A 24129-nucleotide genomic window follows, 5' to 3' on the forward strand; every position below is an offset into this window, starting at 1 on the left:
TCGAACATGAGTCGTATAGTGGATATGATCAAGATGAAGATGTTCACCGATGATGACTAGTCCGTCTCACGTGATGATCGGACACGGCCTAGTTGACTCGGATCATGTATCACTTAGATGACTAGAGGAATGTCTATCTAAGTGGGAGTTCATTGAATAATTTGATTAGATGAACTTAATTATCATGAACATAGTCAAAAGGTCTTTGCAAATTATGTCGTAGCTCACGCTTTGGTTCTACTGTTTTAGATATGTTCCTAGAGAAAATTTAGTTGAGAGTTGAAGTAGCAATTATGCGGACGGGGTCCGTGAACTGAGGATTGTCCTCATTGCTGCACAGAAGGGCTATGTCCTTAATGCACCGCTCAGTGCGTTGAACCTCGAGCGTCGTCTGTAGATGTTGGGAAACATTTGACATACACGTTTTGATGACTACGTGATAGTTCAGTGCGTAATGCTAACGGTTTAGAATTGTGGCACCAAAGACGTTTTTGAAACATCGCAGAAAATATGAGATGTTCCAAAGACTGGAATTGGAATTTCAGACTAGTGCCCACGTCAAGAGGTATGAGACCTCTGACAAGTTTCTTAAGCCTGCAAACTAAGGGAGAAAAACTCAATCGTTGAGCTTGTGCTCATATTGTCCGAGTACTGCAATCGCTTGAATCGAGTGGGAGTTAATCTTCCAGATGAGAAAGTGATGGTTCTCCATAGTGACTGCCACCAAGCTATTGGAGCTTCGTGATGAACTATAACATATCAGGGATAGACATGATGGTCCTTGAGCAACTCGCGATGTTTGACACCACGAAAGTAGAAATCAAGTAGGAGCATCAATTGTTGATGGTTAAAACACTAGTTTCAAGAAGGGCAAGGGAAAGAAGGGATACTTCATGAGATGGCAAATCAGTTGCTGCTCTAGTGAAGAAACCCAAGGTTGAACCAAACCCGAGACTAAGTGCTTCTATAATGAGGGGAACAGTCACTGAAGCAGAACTACCCTAGATACTTGGTAGATGAGAAGGCTGGCAAGGTCGACAGAAGTATTTTGGATATACGTCATATTATTGTGTACTTTACTAGTACTCCTAGTAGCACCAGGGTATTAAAATACCGGTTCAGTTGCTAAGTGTTAGTAACTCGAAATAAAAGGCTACGGTATAAACGGAGACTAGCTGAAGGTGAGATGATGATATGTATTGGAAGTGTTTCCAAGGTTGATGTGATTAAGCATCGCATGCTCCCTCTACCATCGAGATTGGTGTTAAACCTAAATAATTGTTATTTGGTGTTTGCGTTGAGCATATACATGATTGGATTATGTTTATCGCAATACGGTTATTCATTTAAGGAGAATAATGGTTACTCTGTTTATTTGAATAATACCTTCAATGGTCTTGCACCTAAAATGAATGGTTCATTGAATCTCGATCATAGTGATACACATGTTCATGCCAAAAGATATAAGATAGTAATGATAGTACCACATACTTGTGGCACTGCCATTTGAGTCATGTTGGTATAAAACGCATGAAGAAGCTCCATGTTGATGGATCTTTGGACTCACTCGTTTTGAAAAGATTGAGACATGCGAACCATGTCTATTGGTGGATATGCATGAAGAAACTCCATGAAGATGGATCGTTTGGACTCACTTGATTTTGAATCATTTGAGACATGCAAATCATACCACATGGGCAAGATGACTGAAAGGCCTCGTTTTCAGTAAGATGGAACAAGAAAGCAACTTGTTGGAAGTAATACATTTTGATGTGTGTAGTTCAATAAGTGCTGAGGCACAAAGTGGATATCGTTATGTTCTTACTTCACAGATGATTTGAGCAGATGTTGAGTATATTTACTTGATGAAACACAAGTCTGAATTATTGAAAGGTTTAAGTAATTTCAGAGTGAAGTTGAAGATCGTCGTGACAAGATGATAAAATGTCTATGATATGATCATAGAGATGAATATCTGAATTACGAGTTTGGCACACAATTAAGACATTGTGGAAATTGTTTCACAACTAATACCGCCGGGACCACCATAGTGTGATGGTGTGTCCGAACATCATAACTGCACCCTATTGGATATGGTGCATACCATGATGTCTCTTATCGAAGTACCACTATCGTTTATGGGTTAGGCATTAGAGACAACCGCATTCACTTTAAATAGGGCACCACACAATTCCGTTGAGACGAAACCGTATGAACTATAGGTTTAGAGAAACCTAAGCTGTCGTTTCTTAAAAGTTTGGGGCTGCGATGCTTATGTGAAAAGTTTCAGGCTGATAAGCTCGAACCCAAAGCGGATAAATGCATCTTCATAGAATACCCAAAAATAGTTGGGTATACCTCCTATTTCAGATCCTGAAGCAAAAGTGATTGTTTCTAGAAACGGGTCCTTTCTCGAGGAAAAGTTTCTCTCGAAAGAATTGAGTGGGAGGATGGTGGAGACTTGATGAGGTTATTGAACCGTCACTTCAACTAGTGTGTAGCAGGGCACAGGAAGTTGTTCCCGTGACACCTACACCAATTGAAGTGAAAGCTTATGATAGTGATCATGAAACTTCGGATCAAGTCACTACCAAACCTCATAGGTCGGCAAGGATGTGTACTACTTCAGAGTGGTACGTAATCCTGTCTTGGAAGTCATGTTGCTAGACAAAAATGAACCTACGAGCTATGGAGAAGCAATGGTGGGCCCGGATTCTGACGAATGGCTCGAGGCCATAAAATCCGAGAGAGGATCCATGTATAAAACAAAGTATAGACTTTAAAAGAACTACTTGATGGTCGTAAGGCTGTTAGGTGCAGATGGATTTTAAAAGGAAGACAGACAATGATGGTAAGTGTCACCATTAAGAAAGCTCGACTTGTCGTTAAGATGTTTCCCGACAAGTTCAAGGAGTTGACTACGATGAGACTTTCTCACTCGTAGCGATGCTAAGAGTCTGTTGGAATTATGTTAGCAGTTACTGCATTATTTATGAAATCTTGCAGATAGGATGTCAAAACATCGTTTCCTCGACATTTTTCTTGAGGAAAGGTTGTATGTGATACAACCAGAAGGTTTTGTCAATCCTGAAAGATGCTGACAAGTATGGAAAGCTCCAACAATCCTTCTAAGGACTGGATTAAGAATCTCAGAATTGGAATGTATGCTTTGATGAGATGATCAAAGATTTTGGGTTTATACAAAGTTTACGAGAAACTTGTATTTCCAAATAAGTGAGTGGGAGCACTATAGAATTTCTGATGAGTATATGTTGTTGACTATTGTTGATCAGAAAAGATGTAGAGTTTCTGGAAAGCATATATGGTTATTTGAAAAGTGTTTTTCAATGGAAAACCTGGATTAAGCTACTTGAACATTGAGCATCAAGATCTATAAGGATAGATCAAAATCGCTTAATAGTACTTTCAAACGAACACATACCATGACAGAATTTGAAGGAGTTCAAAAATAGATCGGCAAAGAAGGAGTTCTTGGCTGTGTTATAAGGTATGAGTATTGAGTAAAACTCAAGACCTGACCACGGCAGAATAGAGAGAAAGGACGAAGGTCGTCCCCTATGCTTAAGACGTAGGCTCTAAAGTATGATGTGTTGTGTACCGCACCTGAAGTGTGCCAAGCCATGAGTCAGTCAAGGGGTACAAGTGTGATCTAGGAATGGATCACAGGAAAACGGTCAAGGTTATCCTTAGTAACTAGTGGACTAAGGAATTTTCTCGATTATGGAGGTGGTAAAAGAGTTTGTCGTAAAGGGTTACACCGATGCAATCTTTGACACTAATCTGGATGATTCTGAGTAGTAAACCGGATTCGTATAGAAGAACAGTTATTTGGAATAGCTCCAAATAGAGCGTGGTAGCTGCATATACAAGATGACATAGAGATTTGTAAAGCACACACGGATCTGAAAGGTTCAGACCCGTTGACTATGACATCTCTCACAAGCATAACATGATCAAACCCAGAACACATTGAGTGTTAATCACATGGTATTGTGAACTAGATTATTGACTCTAGTAAACTCTTTGGGTGCTAGTCACATGGGGATGTGACCTTGAGTGTTAATCACATAGCGATGTGAACTGGATTATTGACTCTACTACAAGTGGGAGACTGTTGGAAATATGCCCTAGAGGCAATAATAAATTAGTTATTATTATATTTCCTTGTTCATGATAATCGTTTATTATCCATGCTAGAATTGTATTGATAGGAAACTCAGATACATGTGTGGATACATAGACAACACCATGTCCCTAGTAAGCCTCTAGTTGACTAGCTCGTTGATCGATAGATGGTTACGGTTTCCTGACCATGGACATTGGATGTCGTTGATGACGGGATCACATCATTAGGAGAATGATGTGATGGACAAGACCCAATCCTAAGCCTAGCACAAGATCGTGTAGTTCGTATGCTAAAGCTTTTCTGATGTCAAGTATCATTTCCTTAGACCATGAGATTGTGCAACTCCCGTATACCGTAGGAATGCTTTGGGTGTACCAAACGTCACAACGTAACTGGGTGGCTATAAAGGTGCACTGCGGGTATCTCCAAAAGTGTCTGTTGGATTGGCACGAATCGAGACTGGGATTTGTCACTCCATGTAACGGAGAGGTATCTCTAGGCCCACTCGGTAGGACATCATCATAATGTGCACAATGTGACCAAGGAGTTGATCACGGGATGATGTGTTACAGAACGAGTAAAGAGACTTGCCGGTAACGAGATTGAACAAGGTATAGGGATACCGACGATCGAATCTCGGGCAAGTATTGTACCGATAGACAAAGGGAATTGAATACAGAATTGATTGAATCCTCGACATCATGGTTCATCCGATGAGATCATCTTGGAGCATGTGGGAGCCAACATGGGTATCCAGATACCGCTGTTGGTTATTGACCGGAGAGTTGTCTCGGTCATGTCTACATGTCTCCCGAACCCGTAGGGTCTACACACTTAAGGTTTGGTGACGCCAGAGTTGTAGAGATATTAGTATGCGGTTAACCGAAAGTTGTTCGGAGTCGCTGATGAGATCCCGGACGTCACGAGGAGTTCCGGAATGGTCCGGAGGTAAAGATTTATATATAGGAAGTCCAGTTTCGGCCACCAGGAGAGTTTTGGGAGTCATCGGTATTGTACCGGGACCACCGGAAGGGTCCCAGGGGTCCACCGGGTGGGGCCACCTATCTCGGAGGGCCCCATGGGCTAAAGGGGCATGGGAACACGCCCTTGGTGGGCTGGTGCGCCCCCCTTGGGCCTCCCATGCGCCTAGGGTAGGAAACCCTAAGGGGTGGGGGCGCCTCCACTTGGCTTGGAGGCCAAGCCACCCCTAGGGCTGCCACCCCCTCCCTAGATGGGATCTACAAGGGGCCGGTGCCCCCCTAGGCCCCTATATATAGTGGAGTGGAGGGAGGGCAGCCGCACCTAAAGCCCTGGCGCCTCCCTCCCTCCCGTGACACCTCTTCCTCCCCGCTTGTGCTTTGCGAAGCCCTGCCGGGATCCCGCTACTTCCACCAGCACGCCGTCGTGCTGCTAGATCTCCATCAACTTCTCCTCCCCCCTTGCTGGATCAAGAAGGAGGAGATGTCTCCGCTCTGTACGTGTGTTGAACGCGGAGGTGCCGTCCGTTTGACGCTAGGATCATCGGTGATTTGGATTACGACGAGTACGACTCCATCAACCCCGTTCTCTTGAACGCTTCCGCTTAGCGATCTTCAAGGGTATGAAGATGCACTCCTCTCTTTCGTTGCTAGTCTCTCCATAGATTGAACATGGTGATGCGTAGAAAATTTTAAATTTCTGCTACGATCCCCGACACTTTACTCGTTCCGTAATGCATCATCGCATAACTAACTCATTAGTCACATTGCTTGCAAGGCTTATAGTGATGTGCATTACCAAGAGGGCCCAGAGATACCTCTTGGATACTCTAAGTGAAAAATCCTAATCTCGATCTATGCCAACTCCACAAGCACCATCGGAGACACCTGTAGAGCATCTTTATAATCACCCAGTTACGTTGTGATGTTTGATAGCACACTAAGTGTTCCTCCGGTATTCGTGAGTTGCACGATCTCATAGTCATAGGAACATGTATAAGTTATGGAGAAAGCAATAGCAATAAACTAAACGATCATTATGCTAAGCTAACGGATGGGTCTTGTCCATCACATCATTCTCTAATGATGTGATCCCGTTCATCAAATGACAACACATGTCCATGGCTAGGAAACTTAACCATCTTTGATTAACGATCTAGTCAAGTAGAGGCATACTAGGGACACTCTGTTTGTCTATGTATTCAAACATATACTAAGTTTCCGGTTAATACAATTCTAGCATGAATAATAAACATTTATCATGATATAAGGAAATATAAATAACAACTTTATTATTGCCTCTAGGGCATATTTCCTTCATCCCGTCCTACTAAAACTCAACAGATCGCGATTTCATTAAGCTTGTGACCCCGTAGGTTCGACTACTCATAGACATTAACGGAACCGTTCATTCAATGATTGGCAGCGAGACCATGTACGTCCGTATCGGTCCCCATGATTACACGAATGATATTCGAGTGAACGTTTGGTTATCTTGTGATGCTTCCTTTGCTTTGCGATACTTCACAAAATCCAGGATGGATCGGTATCCTCCTGAGTCATCATCATACTCACTATAACGAAATCCTCATTACCGGTTTTGTTCTTCTTTCTCGTTATTGTGTTCACGAAGTCACGTGTGTCTGACCAGACAACGATTGATGTCATCACACCGAGAGGGCCCTAATAATACCTCTCCATCGTCAGAGAAGCAAATCACACGCTTGAGCTATCCGGCCACTTGTCAAATTTTCCGATGAACCCGTAAGTTGTCGTTATGATAACCGTGTTACAGGTGACGTTTGAGAAACCCCAAAGCCATCGTACGATAAGAAGTGACCATGATACTCTCATGGTCTAAGGAGCAATATCATATGTTAACACTCTGTGTTATTACAATTGAATACATACGATATTAATCCAATTCGCAACAAACAAGTTTGGGTTGATTCAATATGATCATTTTTCGAATGTCATAATCTCAATGTTGTTTTAGGATCATCGTTACTCTTAACGATATCCTAAGATCCGAAAAATATGATCACCAACAACACTTTAGCTAGCCCTAGAGGCGAGACTAGGAACCTTTTATTTATCGTTTATCATTCGACACGTGCATACGAGTTTTCCCCTGAATAGCATATTCTAGGATCATAGCAGTTATAGCATAGAATATAAACTCTATAATTATGGATATGAAAATATAATAATATAAATATTATTGCCTCTAGGGCATATTTCCAACAGTCTCCGACTTACACTAGAGTCAATAATCTAGTTGCATGTATTTTAACATATATGGCTGTTTGATGTTCCTCATTCTTTGCTAGTGATAGAGTCTTCATCACTCGGTTTGATACTCTTCAAACTCTAATGTTATTTGTGTTGGTGATACCTGGTTTTGTGTAATTCTTTTGTTATATTAATGGTAGCACTGTATCGGCGGCGTATCCTATGAATCCGGTCATCTTTGTGAATCCTTTTATCAGCAACCTTGCTATGGGCCGGCCCTGTTCACCTCGACCTGACCCAAGAAGATGGATGGCCTCCAACTACAAAAAGCACACGGGTGCCCACGGAAGAGGCTGCTTGGACGGAAGGCTTCGGCCTGGCGCGGCTTGGCTGGCGATCTCCCTCTCTGTAGCTCGTGTTTCTCCTCCCCTGTCTCCTCCTTTCCTCTGCTTCCTCCTCCTATAATACTTGATCTGTAGCCAAACCATGGTGATCGAGTGAAGCTAGTAGTTGGTTCCTAACAATTGGTATCAGAGCTGTTCGATCCTTCAAATTCCTCAAAAATTCCACCAAAATTTTCATCTCCATACTCTGCTTGAAACCTGTTCAACAGAATGCCAGGACACAAATTTGCCTACCCCGAGGGCGTTCTTCACGCCCGTATCAGTGATGTTCATCGAGCGCTCACCGTCGAGTCGATTCGCCAGCTGTTTCTTTGCTTCGATGATGGACATGTGATCTGTACGTACGAGCGGGTGGTGGACGGGATGTACGGCATGGAGGCTTCTTGGTATAACAAAATTAGAGCACGTTTAGGTTACGTGTTTCTTGGTATAACAAAATCAAAGCATGTACAGGTTTATGAGAAGTTAATATATCATAGATTCATAGTGCTCATGCTACTTGCTACACTCCATTCAACTCAACACTCGTCAAAGAAAATACGAGAAAGACAGTTTGACAAAAGACATATTCTCATTGGTTACAAGAGTTCAGTACATCAAAATATTCAAATAACATCTCATAAGGTGTATAAGTTCATGAATTTTTAAGACAACTGAGGGCCATCATGGAACGCCACAATCTTGACCCCTTTTCTTCTTTTTCTGATCCTCCTGATTTGTTTTCTTCCCAATTTTATTCTTTTACATCTTTCCACAGTACGAACATCAGTTGATGGTTGTACATGCATGCATCTACAGCACACATAAATATTACTTCCTTTCATGTGTTGCCTGAAGCTCCATGTCTCGTAGTAGTAGGCTTTGGACAACCATATCAGGGAAAGTGAGCTGGGTTTGCTGTCATTGCTAGATGCAGAGGCAAATGCAGACTAGCCTCTTGATTTATGGAAGGAGCGTGAGCAAGTTTCCTCCATTGATGTCGAAGCTGATTCAGCGTCGATAGCAGCAGTAGCAGCCATGGTGATCGGTTGTGGCGTACATCACGCGAGGAGAATTCGTTCGTCTGCCGTGCTGATCGGGACTTGGGACATGGTTTCTGTCGTGTCTGTCACGGGGACGTCTGCCGTGTTGATCGGGAGTTGGGACATGCTTTCTGTTGGAAATATGAGCAATTTACCGTATGATTTAGTCCACAAAAATACTAGATAAAACATGACTATTATAGCTAAGATGAAATAAGTCATGTAATCTAATAGAGAGAAGGCTATGTAGAGCAGATACAAGAAGAAGGAATTGTTGTAGGTATTTGAACAAAAAAGAACATGAACACATACTGAGCTGCGGCAGTAGCAGTATCAGTAGGGTTGGCGTTGAGGCCGAAATCACTGTTCTAACCTTGTCAACGTTTATAGTCACAAACTTAACTCGACGCGAAAGTATTTCGCGATTTGACCCTTTTAGAAACGCCAGGGTTCGCGGCGTTTCCACCTAACATAGAAATGCTGAGCAAGCTAGCGTTCCCTGCCAACACGGAAACGCCGAGGCAGCTAGCGTTTCTGCCCTGGCCCACAGTCAGTCTGAACCCGCTGTTTTCGCTGACGTGGCACGCTTGAAACGCCAAGGTCCTTGGCGTTTCTGAACTGGATTAAGTAACGCGTGCGGGCCGCGGGGGCCTAACCCAGCCCACTCGCAGTCGCAGCCCTGGTCGAGCAGTTCTTCCCGGACGAACTGGCAGCCGCCCCCTCCCTCTTCTTCACCAAATCTCCCCCAGATTATTTTGATCATCAAAACGAGTAGATCGGAGCATCCCCGAGTTGCTTGAGGTATTCTCTTCCCAATCCTCCATTTATTTTCAGTCAAGATTGGCTATTGTAGATGCATTTTTTCAAACATGGTGGAACCCTAAGATGAGTTATTAGTGATTTGTTTGATGAATATTTTGGTTACATTATGTTTAGAAAGAAGGCATATACTCCTTGTGTTTAAGTATCCTTAGTTAACTTGTTTATTATTGGATTTAGAGAGAGACCATTTTTTGGATTAGGTTGAGCCTATTATTTGTTAATAATTAGTTGTGATAGATTCTTTAGGATAAAATAGGTTGAAAAGAATTGGTGTTGGTAATGTCGTTCGTGATTTGTATCTTTGGGATAATTTGTAGTAGTTCTCACACGATTTTGTATATGATGCAGTCATAATTTTAAGCATATATCACAACAAATCCATTGACCTTATTTTGTAGGATGTTTGAGCCGGATAAATATCCCGGCCTTGATGATTATTATGAGGAGAAGCATCGTGCTGTGCTAGTGGAAAGAGGGGGGGTAATTATGTATCTACATTGTTGATACTCATATTGTGAGTAGTTTAGAGAAGTATAAAAATTGTGCGTGTGTTATTTGTAGGTTCCTCTAGTACTTCGTTTGAGAGGCCACAACCCACGTGAGTCCTTGAGGTATGACCGTCATTACGAGCCTTATTTTAGAAGAATGGATCTTCTCCATTTTGTGCTCAACTTTAAAGGCACACCACCATGGTTGAACTCGACGGCCATTACCGCCCTTACAGACCGTTGAAGGCCGGAGATGCACTCTTTTCACCTTGGGACAGACTACGATGCGGATCCGGACTAGAGCTTGGGGCTTCACAGATGGAAGATGCTCCACCGCCAACTCAACCTTCTCAGCCTTCTGAAGAAGCGCGCCGAGTTAGCTCAAGAACCATCAGACGTCCTGGATGGCAGAACACTCCAGAGGGCTACGTCAACAGGGGGAAGATGGCTGCAAAAAGAGGCAAGAAGTGAAGTTATGACTAATGCGAACTTGTTAGTTCTATATGTGGTGAACTAGAAATGTAGTTAGCGTTTCAGATGGAGCAAACTTGTTAGTTCTATATGTGATGAACTTGTTATGTTTTATGTCTGATGGACTTGTTAGTTCTATGTTAGCAAGACTTGGTAATTATTATGTAAGCTGGATCATGTTAAGTTCGTTGCCGAAAATATGTCTCATTGCTATACTGTTGCTGTACTTGGCATTATATTGTGAAAACTGTTGTTGTACCTTCGCTACCTGTGATGGAATGGACATGGGCAGCAGGGTTTGCTGTGATCTGCATAACAGGGAAGAAACGCCAAGGACAATGGCGTTTACATGTGGCCGGGAAACACCGGGGTTGGTTGGTATTTCAGGTGTGAGCGGCAACGTTTCGTGAACATGTCCCAGCCAGCCTCTGTCTTAAAGGAATGCCAAGCCAAGTAGAGTGTTTTGTTGTAGGGTGGAAACGCCAGGGTCATTGGCGTTTCAGGTGTGAGCGGCAACGTTTCGTGAACATGTCCCAGCCAGTCTCTGTCTTAAAGAAACGCCAAGCCAAGTAGAGCGTTTCGTTGTAGGGTGGAAACGCCAGGGTCATTGGCGTTTCTGGGGTGAGCGGCAACGTTTCGTGAACATGTCCCAGTCAGCCTCTGTCTTAAAGAAACGCCAAGCCAAGTAGAGCGTTTTGTTGTAGGGTGGAAACGCCAGGGTCATTGGCGTTTCCGGGGTACAGAGAAACGCCCATTGGTTTGGCGTTGCTGTCATAATAGGGTGTCAAAACAAACTCCAAAGCCTTTTGTGGTACACATAGTTCACCACATAACGTAAAGGAGTACACATAGAGGAGTCCAAAGCAATTGTGACATCACATAGTTCACCACATAAAGGAGTACACATAGAGGAGTCCAAAGCAATTTAGAGTACACATAGTTCACCACATAAAGGAGTCTAGGCAACAAGAAGGTTCAAGATGAAATGCACACGAAGGTCCAAAGCATGGCACGGTTCACATCATTGCTCTATTGTGTAGAGCAAGGCCCCTTTCCCTTCTTCTTGTTCCTCTCTTCTTCTTCTTCCTCCTCTCTTTTCCTTATGAGGTGAGCCTCCTTGACCACCCTCTCCATGAATATCTGATTCTCCCTCTCTTTTTTTTTTCATCTGTAATTTCCCAAAGCTTCAAGGTTCTTTCTTCAAAATCCTTTTGACGCTTTTTCTGAGAGCGACTTGCTTGGCCTTCCATGTCTTTCCGTACTTGACCTTATATCCGAACTTATCTTCAATCCAACTCATCAACAACTTCACTTTAATGGTTGGATCCTCGACTATATGTTTCTGGTATTTATAACCAATGAATTCCGAGGTTAGTTGACGGTGTGTCTTCCGTGCTTCTACGTCCGATGGTGTGCATTGGTGAGTGGCTTTACAACTAGTTATCTTCCACCAACCATCTTTCGTGAGTCTTCCATTGACTTTCCATTTGCATCTTTCTACCTCACATTTCACGGTGTATCGCTTGTTGCATTCCGAGTGAACAACTATGAAAGGCCTGTGGTGTTTGACAGCATACTCACACAACCACATCCTGAATTCTAGCATGTGCTCGAACATCAAACCTTTCCTCATGTATGACATCGAAATCGCGTCGGGTGTACTACTTGGGAACTATCTAGCCTCAATTGTCTTGCTCATGCCACCGTCGACTATAGCCTTATTTGCCAGGCTAATATCACAAAACAAGGGAACTTTGTGATCCTACCGGTGATTTTTGTGTACCACTCTGCTTCTTTCGCAGTCAAGCCATCCTCGTCCAACTCATTCACCGGGCCTTCATCATCCGAGTCATCCACACAAGCACGCTGATAGATAATGTCAGGATCCATGTCCTGATGCCTTACTTCAGCCTCTACATCACCAACAATGTTGTGGTGCATCTCATACTCTTCGTCGGAGTCATCGCCATCATCTTTCATCGGTGCACTACCTCCGAACTCATATTGGGGATACTCATTGGCTTCCGCTTCAACTTTATACTCAACAATAGGCGGCACACTACTAACCGGGCTCACATCATCTACTAAGGTTTGGTTCATGTCAACATGAAAGAGAGGAGCCTTGACCACCTTACTTGCAAAGACTTCGAGTGACTTGACTGCCGAGGATGCAACAACCTCCTTATATGCAGCCCAATGCAAATTGGACTTGATAGACATTGTCTTCATTCGACACTTGTGTGCCGACCCAACATCATATCTTCCTACTAATTCAACTTGATCACTTGCATCCACCCACTTTAATCTTATCCGTGTTTCTTCCACAACCTCTTCATAACTAGGAGTCTCAAGAAATATCAACACTTCCTCATACTTGTCAACAATATCCACATTCATGAATGCCTCTTTGTCAACATAATGAATATTCACAATCTTGTCCATCTAAAAAAATGGTAACATAAGTATAAGAAATGTACAATGCTAAATATACCACATTGCTAACAAAACACCTAACCCTAACTCTAAATCTTAACATTAGCCATAACCCTAACCCTAAATCTTAACATTAGCCATAACCCACAATAAGGTATGCTCAACAACATCAAAATGCAACACTATTGGAACAACAATACTCAAAACATCACATAATAGATCCATGCTCAAAACTAGGGTTAGGAACAACAGGAACAAATCAATCCAAATGGACAAATCCAACCAATACAAATTTGTGAGACGAAGGAGGTTACCTCAATGAACGGAAATGACACCGGATCCACGGACCTACCCAACCAATTTGCAAGGATTTGTGAGGGGCTAAGTAAGGGACACAAAGGGGGAAAAGGGCAAGAGCTCGGGATAGGCCAATGGGGGAGAAGAGAGTGAGTGGTGGGTGGTGGGTGAAAACCCCAAGGCCACCTAAAATATCTGCACCAGAAACGCCACTGACTATGGCGTTTCCAGAAACGCTAGCTGGGTCGGCGTTTCCAGACTGCCACATCAACAAACAACACGTCTTCGGCCTGGCAGTGGGCCAGGGCAGAAACGCTAGCTTGCTCGGCGTTTCAGTGTTGACTGGAAACGCCACGGGCCCTGGCGTTTCTAAAAGGGTCAAATCGCGAAATACTTTCACGTCGGGTTCAGTTTGTGACAATAAACGCTGACAAGGTCAGAACAGTGATTTCGGCCTGGCGTTGACGTTGTCACTTATGCCGTGGAAGAGGTCATCGACCTCGGGGAAGAAGTCGTCATTGGGAAAGTAGTCGTCGGCGTCCGGGGTGTCCGTGATGAACAGGTCAGTAGTCGCGCAGAGCGTTCCCGAAAACCTTATCATCCTACTCCCATACAAGACTCAAAGAGATGAGGTTTTGGAGGCCTACTGTCCCGACCTGCGGTGCACACCGTAAGCCGGGATGGGGAAGGTTGTAGCAGTAGCTCAGTGCTCTGGAACTCGGCGGCGTAGGAAGGTGTTGTTCTGTTGTGTCTCTCTGAAGAGGAGCGACCTCTATTTTATAGGCACAGGAGAAGGAGGCGAACAGACAACGGCGTGGGGTGAAGCAAAAGAGGGAGACAAAAGGAACATGCAGCATCAGCCGACGTCGTGACGAGGCGAGGCGAGGCGGGCAACGGAGGAGGAGCGCGTGTGAATATCTCTCTTGTTCTCATCCTTATACATGTGGAGAAACAACGTCGCTTATAAGAGGTCTGACTCGAGTAGTATGGGACTAAACTTTAGTCCCACCTCTGACCTTGCATGAATGTGCTAAGTAGGCCTCTAGAATTTATTAGGAATTCTGAAAATATTATTGCGCTAGCCCAAAAATGGACTAAATTCCAGCACTTTCCGCCCTGTCCGTCATGGCGATGACCTCCGTGCTGATGAGAACTAGAAGATGCTTTTCAGCGTGTCTGTCGCAGCGGTCGTTGGTAGTTGCAGCCCGTGGCCGTCGGTTGGGTGTACTCCCTCCAATCCGAATTACTTGTTGCAGGTATAGATGTATCTAGATGTATTTTAATTTTAGATACATCTATTTTTGCGAGAGTAATTTAGAACAGAGGAAGTAGGTTGCAACGTGACCTAGGGATTGGGAGAGAAAGGATTTGGGAGTAATCGCCTGGGGACCCTTTTGAAAAATTCACACGGGGCTTGGGCTGGAGACGGGCGTCATTCTGCAAAAAGAATACTGACGCACAAGATTTGAATCTAACGGCTAAGAGCATGTACAATGGTGGCATATGGATACAGATGTCTCATGATAAAAAGTAATTTGAGGTATATGTGTTTATTTTTTCTCTTCAATGCAAGCTACTACTAGTGGGCCTTATCAAAGAATAGAAAGTGACTTTCACTACACATGCATCCCTCTTTTCCACTTCAACTTTTCCAACTTTATGCACCGGATCACATTTTTTCTCTCTAAGAACCCGCCTCCTGAAGAGGATTCCGCTTCCCCATCCAAACCTACTTTTTCTGTTATCTCATACATGACATGTGAGGCATCACCCTGGGACTATGCATTGGCCATTGCCCTAATGAGGAGTGGATGCAAGGATTCACAAAGATGACTAGATTCAGAGGATACGACGCCATCTTTAGATACACACAAAAAGTTAAAACCAGTCCATATTTCTATTTACTACTTGAGCTATTTGATGTGCCCTCATAGAGCAGCAGGGAGGAACCACTCTGCTTTCCCATGTCTATGAGCCATCCAGACCGACTATATGAATTCTGAACATCTAGCTCTTCTTAAGCAGTGGAAGTGGCTTCATTGATGCTTCTATGTTATAAAAAGTAAAAGAAAGATACCACTGAACTATGTTTTGCAAATGTCCTCCTTTTGACTTTCATTAACTTTACAAGAATGTTTCTTGGCCATTATGGTAGATTGATAACATGCTATAAACTCTGAAGATAGAGTATATAATGCTATCTTGCAACTATGTGAGTGATATGGTGCTGTTACCCTCTGATGCAGGTATTCAGAGAATCAATCCGGCAGGATTACTGGGAAGTTGTTGAAAGAAGGGTATTTACTGTAACCGGTAATCGCCCTGATGAAGAGGTATAGTTGCAACTTGTCTTTTCTATGGTTAAATTTGTGCTTTGATTTGCCATTTTTTTCTTTTATTGTTTATCTTACAGTGTGCCTCCTTTGTTACTTTGGAACATGCAGACAATTGACGATTTAATCAAGACAGGGCGAGGCGAGCAAATTTTCAAAGATGCGGTTCAACAGCAGGGGAGAGGCCAGGTATGTGCGTTATAACTTGGTCATTATTTGGACACTTGTTGGGAAATGCATCAAAATCTCACCAGGATAATCTTCCATCTTCCAGATATTGGATACTGCTGCTGAGATATAGGAGCGGCATGATGCTGTAAGAGATCTTGAGAGGAAGCTTCTGGAGTTGCAACAGGCTACCTTTCATTTGCATAAGCTCTTATGCAATGTTATATTCCCTGCGTCCCATAATATAAGAGCGTTTCAAAAACGCTCAAACGCTCTTATATTATGGGACGGAGGGAGTAGTTTACACCATGCATATATGAATGGCAGGGCCCCTTAAACTCTTAATGTACCCCATTTCCTGGGTTTTGCCCTGTAGATATTCCTGGGTATGTTAGTATTGGTTGAGTCTCAAGGAGAAATGATCAACCACATAGAGACACATGTAAGACAACTTCTGGAAACTGCTTGTTCTAAATAGACCTAACCGATTTTATAAAGCAAGCTAACGAAATGTTCGCACCATGTTTTTCCAAGGTTTCACATGCTGCCGACCACATACAGCAAGGTGTGGATGCTCTCCAGAAGGCACCCACCCAAGATCGACCTGACAATGGATGTGCTACGCCATCATCATTCTCCGGATCCTTCTGCTGATATCGGTTTGCACCGTGATCGGGATTAAACAGCCATGGAAGAAGTAACTCTTGAGCACGACCAGACACCCAAGATCTCCACGGCCTAACGATACTATTTTTCTGTGTCTGCAATCTGTATAGTTCTGTGACCGATTCACACTCTTCTAGGCTGTACCTATGTTCAACCAGGCAAAGCCCCTATTCGTTTGTGTTTGGCGTGCTCCAACTATTTTATCGGGAAAACCGAAATGGGCATCCTGGTTCCTGAATCCATTCATTGCAGTTTGTGCACCATACTAACATGTAAGAATGTTTTGCTGATTGTTGCTGGATCTGATGCTCATTCATCCTGGGGTTGATCGTCGCCGCCTTCGTCCTCGACGACCTCCAGGGGCTTGAAGTGCTTCCCGTCCAGCAGGTACGTGCCGACGGCGAGCCGCACGGCCCAGACGTCCTTCGGCTTCCGCGCCATTATCCTGCGCAACGCCGCGGGGATGTCAGGCATAAGAGACAACGCACATGCTACTTTCCAGTGCTTGTAGAGTATAGGAGGTACCTCCCGACGTCGCCGGGCTTGACGCGGCCGGCGTTCTGCCGGAGCGACGGCACCGACGCGGCGGTCTTGAGCATGGGCGGTTCCTCGGTGATGACGATCGGCGAGCCGACCTTCAGCTTCGCCTTCGAGGTATCGGGCGCGTCGCGGTTCACGCACCGGACGGCTATGGCGGCCGAGCGTCGTCCGGACGGAAATGCTGGGAATCGCGGCGGTGGGGCGTGGTAGGATGACGGATAAACGGCGGCAGCCGCTGGCCGTAGCATCCTGCCCTGCTGAACGGGATGAAGATAAGATGCCTTGTGCTTGGAGAAACGCCTCTATGCACTCGGCGGCAGCTGATCCGAGCAGGTGCCCTACTCTAATTGGTCCACGCGGAGTTGTGGTCCGCCACAGCAGCAACAATTGTTCGATACTACAATGCATACACGAGAAATCAGGAGAAAAATCACGTGTAACTGGCAGGTGGGGCAAGTCGGCTGACAGTTTGATTCCACCTGCTGCCCACAACCTAAATCAATCAGAGCCCTCTATTGAGAGCTTAGAGCATCTTCACCTGCAGAGGACAAATATGACTCATCAAACACCCGCGGATGCATCCGGATGCGTCCGCGGGCACTGATCCAACACTTCGCAAATAGTATCGTTCATATCTGTGTATCTCATATCCGACCTCCTATATTTATATTAAACCATGCAACATCGATCAAACTATGTAGATCAGCAAACGAACACAAGCAAGCACAATACTTTCAACATCTAAAACTTGAAATTAAATTGAAGAAAAGCGGATCTTCACCACTTCCGGGCCGACCCCTTCCCCTTCCAGTTGCCGGCGCAGCTGTAGCCGTCGACGGCTGGTGGAGGATCGTTCTAGTCGTCAGACGAGGAGCCGTCGTTGTCGGAGGAGGAGGAGGAGGAGACGAGGCCCTTGAGGTGTCGGACGGCCCGATCCTGCTGGCGCTAGACCCACGCGAGGAGCTGCTCGTCCTCGTCGGACTCCGCGGGTAACCCGCAGCGGCGGACAAAGCTCTCCGTCGTGTCCCTCTCCCTTGTCCGTTGCCTCTTGCGACGGGCGACGCGCGCCTCTGACTCCGGCGTGCGTGTCCGGGCTGGCGGGGCGGGCACAAGCACCCAACGCCGCCCGCGTGGGGGAGCAGCAGGCGGCGGGGCCAAGGGACGGCGTGGGGGACGCGCAGACTGTGCAGCCCGCACGGAGCCAAGCGTAGCCGGGAGGAGCTAGCGCCGACTTCCTCGCTGCGGTGGCAGGGGAGAGGTGTGTCCGATCCGGAATTGCCACCCGTGTCCATCTTGGACCCCTCGAGGGCAAGGCGGAGAGCTAAGTCATCATCGAAGTCGGAGGAGGAGCGGCTGCCAGCGCTCGAAATGCTCGCCGTAGTCACCGGAGTCGTCGGAGTGGATCGAATCGACGTGGCGGGCATGTCCGGGCGCCCCCATATCTACCCCATATTTGGGCTAGATATGAGGGGTGCTAGACAGCCGGGCGTTTGAGTGTCATTTGAGGCACCCGGCCGGGTTAGAAAAACGTGACCGATCAGTGACCAGGCGGGCCGTCCGGGCGTTTGAGACATGTTTGAGGCGCTTGGCTCTAGATGCTCTTAAGGCGGGACTTTCAAACCCCCGCAAGTGTCTGGACCGAGCTGTTTGTATGCAATTTTCATCCAACGCCATCCCGCATCGATCCGCAGACCAGTCCGGTCGTCTGCTTTCCCGCAAACCAGGGGGCATTGCGGGAATCCTGACGCCGGCCACGTAGGACTCTAACACCCTCGGCCCATCAAAAGCCCCGCCCGAACCCCGTGTCTCTGTCATTTTCTCTTTTTCTACATCTGCTTTCTCTCTCGTCGAGGCCGCCACTCTTCGACCCCCACCGCTTGCCAAGCCCTTCTCGGAACTTCGTGACCTCGACTGCTACACCTGGCCTCCATGCCAGTTGTCTCCCGCCACCGGTCCAGACCTCTCGTTCGTCCGCCATGAAGGTACCATCCGCCCCTACGGGGTCAGCACACCCGACAAGTGTTTGGTGAAATGTCTGTGCTGAAAGAATTTTGTCCCTTCTTTGAAGCAATGGATTCAAACATGGAGTACATACACGAGCACAACTAGTACGCGGACTTAAAAAAGAACAAGAAAATTTTAGGGGACAATGTTGGATGACCGGCTAAGCATCACTGTGAAGGAAATATGCCCTAGAGGTAATAATAAAGTTGTTATTTATATTTCCTTGTATCATGATAAATGTTTATTATTCATGCTAGAATGTATTAACTGGAAACTTGGTACATGTGTGAATACATAGACAAAACAGAGTGTCCCTAGTATACCTCTACTTGACTAGCTCGTTAATCAAAGATGGTTAAGTTTCCTGACCGTAGACATGTGTTGTCATTTGATGAACAAGATCACATCATTAGGAGAATCATGTGATGCACAAGACTGTCGGTGTTCTGAGAACGGGGGTCCCTAGACTTGCCTGCATGCAGCCCACGGCGTGGCTCCGCGAGCGGGCCCGTACGGCCCATCTTCAGCAGCAATGACTCAAGACCCTCGCGAGGGGCCAAGCCTCGCGAGGTGGACGACACGAGACCTCCTCAGGAGTGGCCTCACTAGGTTGGCTCGCGAGGGGCGGAGAGATCAAGGCCAGGCAAACCTCGCGAGGGTCCCATGACGTGAGCCATGACGACCAAGGCCAGGCGGGCGCCAGCGCACAGTGTCCTTGTTTCCTCTTTGGTGCTAAGGAAGCAGGCGCAGGCGCGGGGTACCGAGGTGTCAAGTAAAGGTTTCCATATCAGTGCAACGAGACCAAGACCAGAAGGACGGCAAGACGGAGGTCACCGTGGAGCCCAAGACGGCGTCACCACCAGAGCCTTTGGCAGGCAAAGACCACTTTTGTCAGGATAAGATGTACTAGTTGTCCCCTTACAAATTGGCCGTTGTTGGCTCCCTTACCGCTCAATATTTGGGGAGAGGACCAGGGCCTCTATAAATAGGACTAGCCACCACCATAGCTAGGGGGATAGATCAATCAGATCGAGAGAGAGAGAGAGAGCAGAGTAACCACAACTTCGCCTAGCACAAGAACACCTCTCCTCAGGAGGCTGTTCTTCCCCTTGTTCTGTTCATCCTCAACCCAAGAGGCAATCCACCACCATCACAATGGAGTAGGGTATTACACCACAATGGTGGCCCGAACCAGTATAAATCTTGTGTCCTTTGTGTTACGAGTTCGTCGAGTTAGTCCGTAAGATCTTAGCAAAGCTAGGACGTGGATCGACAGGGGGAGATCTTCGCGCGCACCCTAGTGTTCGAACCTTGAGGGTTTTGCCGGAACCCGTGATCCGACATTTGGCGCGCCAGGTAGGGGGTGCGTCGGAGTTTTTCTTCCATCAATCTACGCTCCACCATCATCACGCCCGTTCCCCATGGCAGGTGCCCTTCCGGCTGGATCTACGGGTGCCCACAGCAACGTCCGGGGGCTCCGAACCCTTGCTCCCACCCTGTGGCGGGTGAAGTGTCCACCCAAGTTCAAGCCGGAGGTGCCGCCGTGGTACGACGACGCGGAGGACCCATTGGCTTTCCTGCTGGCGTATGAGGAGGCCATCCTTAAGGCCGGGGGCGACGACAAGGTCATGGCCAACTGGCTTCCCATGGCCCTCACTGGTGCACCGCGCGCCTGGCTGCTCAACCTCCCCGGATCCACGGTGGCGTCCTGGGAGGACTTGCGCGGCCTCTTCGTTGCGCGCTACGTGGCACCAGTGTACCAGGCGGTTGCAGCCCTCCTCGACGGCTCACAAGCACCACCCTCAGATCGTCACGTCAAGCCGTTCTTTCGCCAGATCGGCGCCGCTTCCAAGCGCCCGGGGGCTCCACCAGGCTGGGCCGGGCCCGAGGCCGACCTCACCTTCAACCCAGGGGATCATTCTGCCTTCACCGTCGGCTCGGGTGCGCTCCCAATGCTTTGCACGCCCACCATCTACCACGTGTCCATCACCAAGACACTCGTCGACGGCGGCGCCGGCCTCAACATGCTCTCCGTCGAGGCCTTCAGCCTTCTTCGTGTACCGCTCGAGCGGCTCCGCCCCAGCAAGCCTTTCTCAGGGGTTGGTGGAGGCTCCGCCCGCTCCCTGGGGCAGATCCGCCTCCCCGTGACCTTCGGCACGCGCGACAGCTACCGCACCGAGCTCATCGACTTCGACATCGCCCACATCGGCCTCCCGTACAACGCCATCCTCGGGTACCCGGCTCTGGCCCAGTTCATGGCAGCAAACCATCCGGATTACAACCTCATGAAGATGCCAGGGAGCGAGGGTGTCCTCACCATCAAGGGGGATGCCAAGGAAGCCTTGATGACGCTCAAGCTCGCCCTCAAGACCGTCGCAACAACGCAGCCCTCCGACTCGGATGCCTCCAAGGCCAAGGGAGCCGCACCAACCAAGAAGAAGTAGTTTTTCACTCAGGACAAGGCAGAAACCAAGCGAGTGCCAGTCGAGGAGGACGGGTCCTCAGGGGCAACCTTTACCATAGGCGCCAACCTCGAGCCTGGTTAGGAGGAGGCGTTGGTGAAGTTCTTACGCGCAAACAAGGAAGTGTTCGCTTGGGAGCCCGATCAGCTGGTGGGGGTCCCAAGAGAGGTGATAGAGCACCACCTAAAGGTGTGCCCCTACGTACGCCCCATGAAGCAAAAGGCGAGGCGGCAGTCCATGGAGAAGAAAGCTTTCATCGTCCAAGAAACCCGCAAGCTGGAGGCTGCGGGTGTCATTCGCAAGGTTCGATACCCCGAGTGGCCGGCAAACCCCATCGTCGTCCCCAAGAAAGGCGGGAAGGAGTGGATCTGCATCGACTTCACCAACCTCAACAAGGCCTACTCCCAAGATCCGTTCCCGCTTCCACGCATCGACCAGATCGTCGACTCCACTGCCGAGTGCGACTTGCTATGCTTCCTGGATGCGTTCTCAGGATATCACCAAATCAAGATGGCGGTAGAAGATGTGGAGAAGACAGCCTTCCTAACCCTGTGTGCGGTATACTTCTACACTTGCATGCCTTTCGGACTGCGCAATGCAGGCGCAACCTTCCAGCGGTTCATGCACATCGCCTTGGGTCGGCAGCTCGGGAGGAACGCTGAAGCCTACATCGACGACATCATGGTGAAGTCTCGGGAGGCGAGGACCTTGATCCAAGATGTGGAGGACACCTTTGAAAGCCTCCGCCAGGTGGACTTGCGGCTCAACCCGGAGAAGTGTGTGAAGGAAATATGCCCTAGAGGCAATAATAAAGTTATTATTTATTTCCTTATATCATGATAAATGTTTATTATTCATGCTAGAATTGTATTAACCGGAAACTTGATACATGTGTGAATACATAGACAAACAGAGTGTCACTAGTATGCCTCTACTTAACTAGCTCGTTGAATCAAAGATGGTTAAGTTTCCTAGCCATAGACATGAGTTGTCATTTGATTAACGGGATCACATCATTAGAGAATGATGTGATTGACTTGACCCATTCCGTTAGCTTCGCACTTGATCGTTTAGTATGTTTCTATTGCTTTCTTCATGACTTATACATGTTCCTATGACTATGAGATTATGCAACTCCCATTTACCGGAGGAACACTTCATGTTCTACCAAACGTCACAACGTAACTGAGAGATTATAAAGGTGATCCACAGGTGTCTCCGAAAGTACTCGTTGAATTGGCGTATTTCGAGATTAGGATTTGTCACTCCGATTGTCGGAGAGGTATCTCTGGGCCCAGTTGGTAATGCACATCACTATAAGCCTTGCAAGCATTGTAACTAATGAGTTAGTTGCGGGATGATGTATTACGGAACGAGTAAAGAGACTTGCCGGTAACGAGATAGAACTAGGTATTGAGATACCAACGATCGAATCTGGGGCAAGTAATATACCGATGACAAAGGGAACAATGTATGTTGTTATGCGGTTTGACTGATAAAGATCTTCGTAGAATATGTGGGAGCCAATATGAGCATCCAGGTTTCGCTATTGTGAAGGAAATATGCCCTAGAGGCAATAATAAAGTTATTATTTATTTCCTTATTTCATGATAAATGTTTATTACTCATGCTAGAATTGTATTAACCGGAAACATGATACATGTGTGGATACATAGACAAACAGAGTGTCACTAGTATGCCTCTACTTGACTAGCTCATTAATCAAAGATGGTTATGTTTCCTAGTCATAGACAAAGAGTTGTCATTTGATTAAACGGGATCACATCATTAGGAGAATGATGTGATTGACTTGACCCATTCCGTTAGCTTAGCACTTGATCGTTTAGTTTTTTGCTATTGCTTTCTTCATTACTTATACATGTTCCTATGACTATGAGATTATGCAACTCCCGTTTACCGGAGGAACACTTTGTGTGCTACCAAACGTCACAACGTAACTGGGTGATTATAAAGGTGATTTACAGGTGTCTCCGAAGGTACTTGTGGGGTTGGCGTATTTCGAGATTAGGATTTGTCACCCCGATTGTCGGAGAGGTATCTCTAGGCCCACTTGGTAATACACATCACTTAGGCCTTGCAAGCATTGCAATTAATGAGTTAGTTGCGGGATGATGTGTTACAGAACAAGTAAAGAGACTTGCCGTAACGAGATTGAACTAGGTATTGAGATACCGATGATCGAATATCGGGCAAGTAACATACCGATGACAAAGGGAACAACGTATGTTGTTATGCGGTTTGACCGATAAACATCTTCGTAGACTATGTAGTATCCAATATGAGCATACAGGTTCCGCTATTGGTTATTGACCGGAGACGTGTCTCGGTCATGTCTACATAGTTCTGGAACCCGTAGGGTCCGCACGCTTAAAGTTCGATGACGGTTATATTATGAGTTTATGGTTTTTGATGTACCGAAGGTAGTTCGGAGTCCCGGATGTGATCACAGACATGACGAGGAGTCTTGAAATGTTCGAGACGTAAAGATCGATATATTGGACGACTATATTTGGATACCGGAATGGTTCCGGGTGAGATCGGGATAATACAGGAGCACCGGGAGGTTATCGGAACCCCCCGGGAGGTATATGGGCCTTAATGGGCTTTAGTGGAAAGGATGGGAAAGGAGCAAGGGAGGGGCG

The 24129-nt window shown here is 46.5% G+C and overlaps 1 protein-coding gene across 1 annotated transcript; it reads right to left on the bottom strand.

Annotated features, from left to right (window-relative positions):
* Positions 1–16305: 16305 nt before the first annotated feature.
* On the bottom strand, positions 16306–17311 carry LOC119333076. Its single transcript, XM_037606103.1, has 2 exons — positions 16986–17311; positions 16306–16905 (listed from the first exon to the last, which is right to left on the bottom strand). Exons 1-2 carry the CDS (start codon positions 17246–17248, stop codon positions 16770–16772), a joined length of 399 nt encoding a protein of 132 aa, XP_037462000.1. The 5' UTR covers positions 17249–17311; the 3' UTR covers positions 16306–16769.
* Positions 17312–24129: the final 6818 nt, after the last annotated feature.

The sequence above is a fragment of the Triticum dicoccoides genome, chromosome 7A, assembly GCF_002162155.2.
Source record: "Triticum dicoccoides isolate Atlit2015 ecotype Zavitan chromosome 7A, WEW_v2.0, whole genome shotgun sequence".
In the NCBI taxonomy this organism is placed as follows: Eukaryota; Viridiplantae; Streptophyta; class Magnoliopsida; order Poales; family Poaceae; genus Triticum; species Triticum dicoccoides.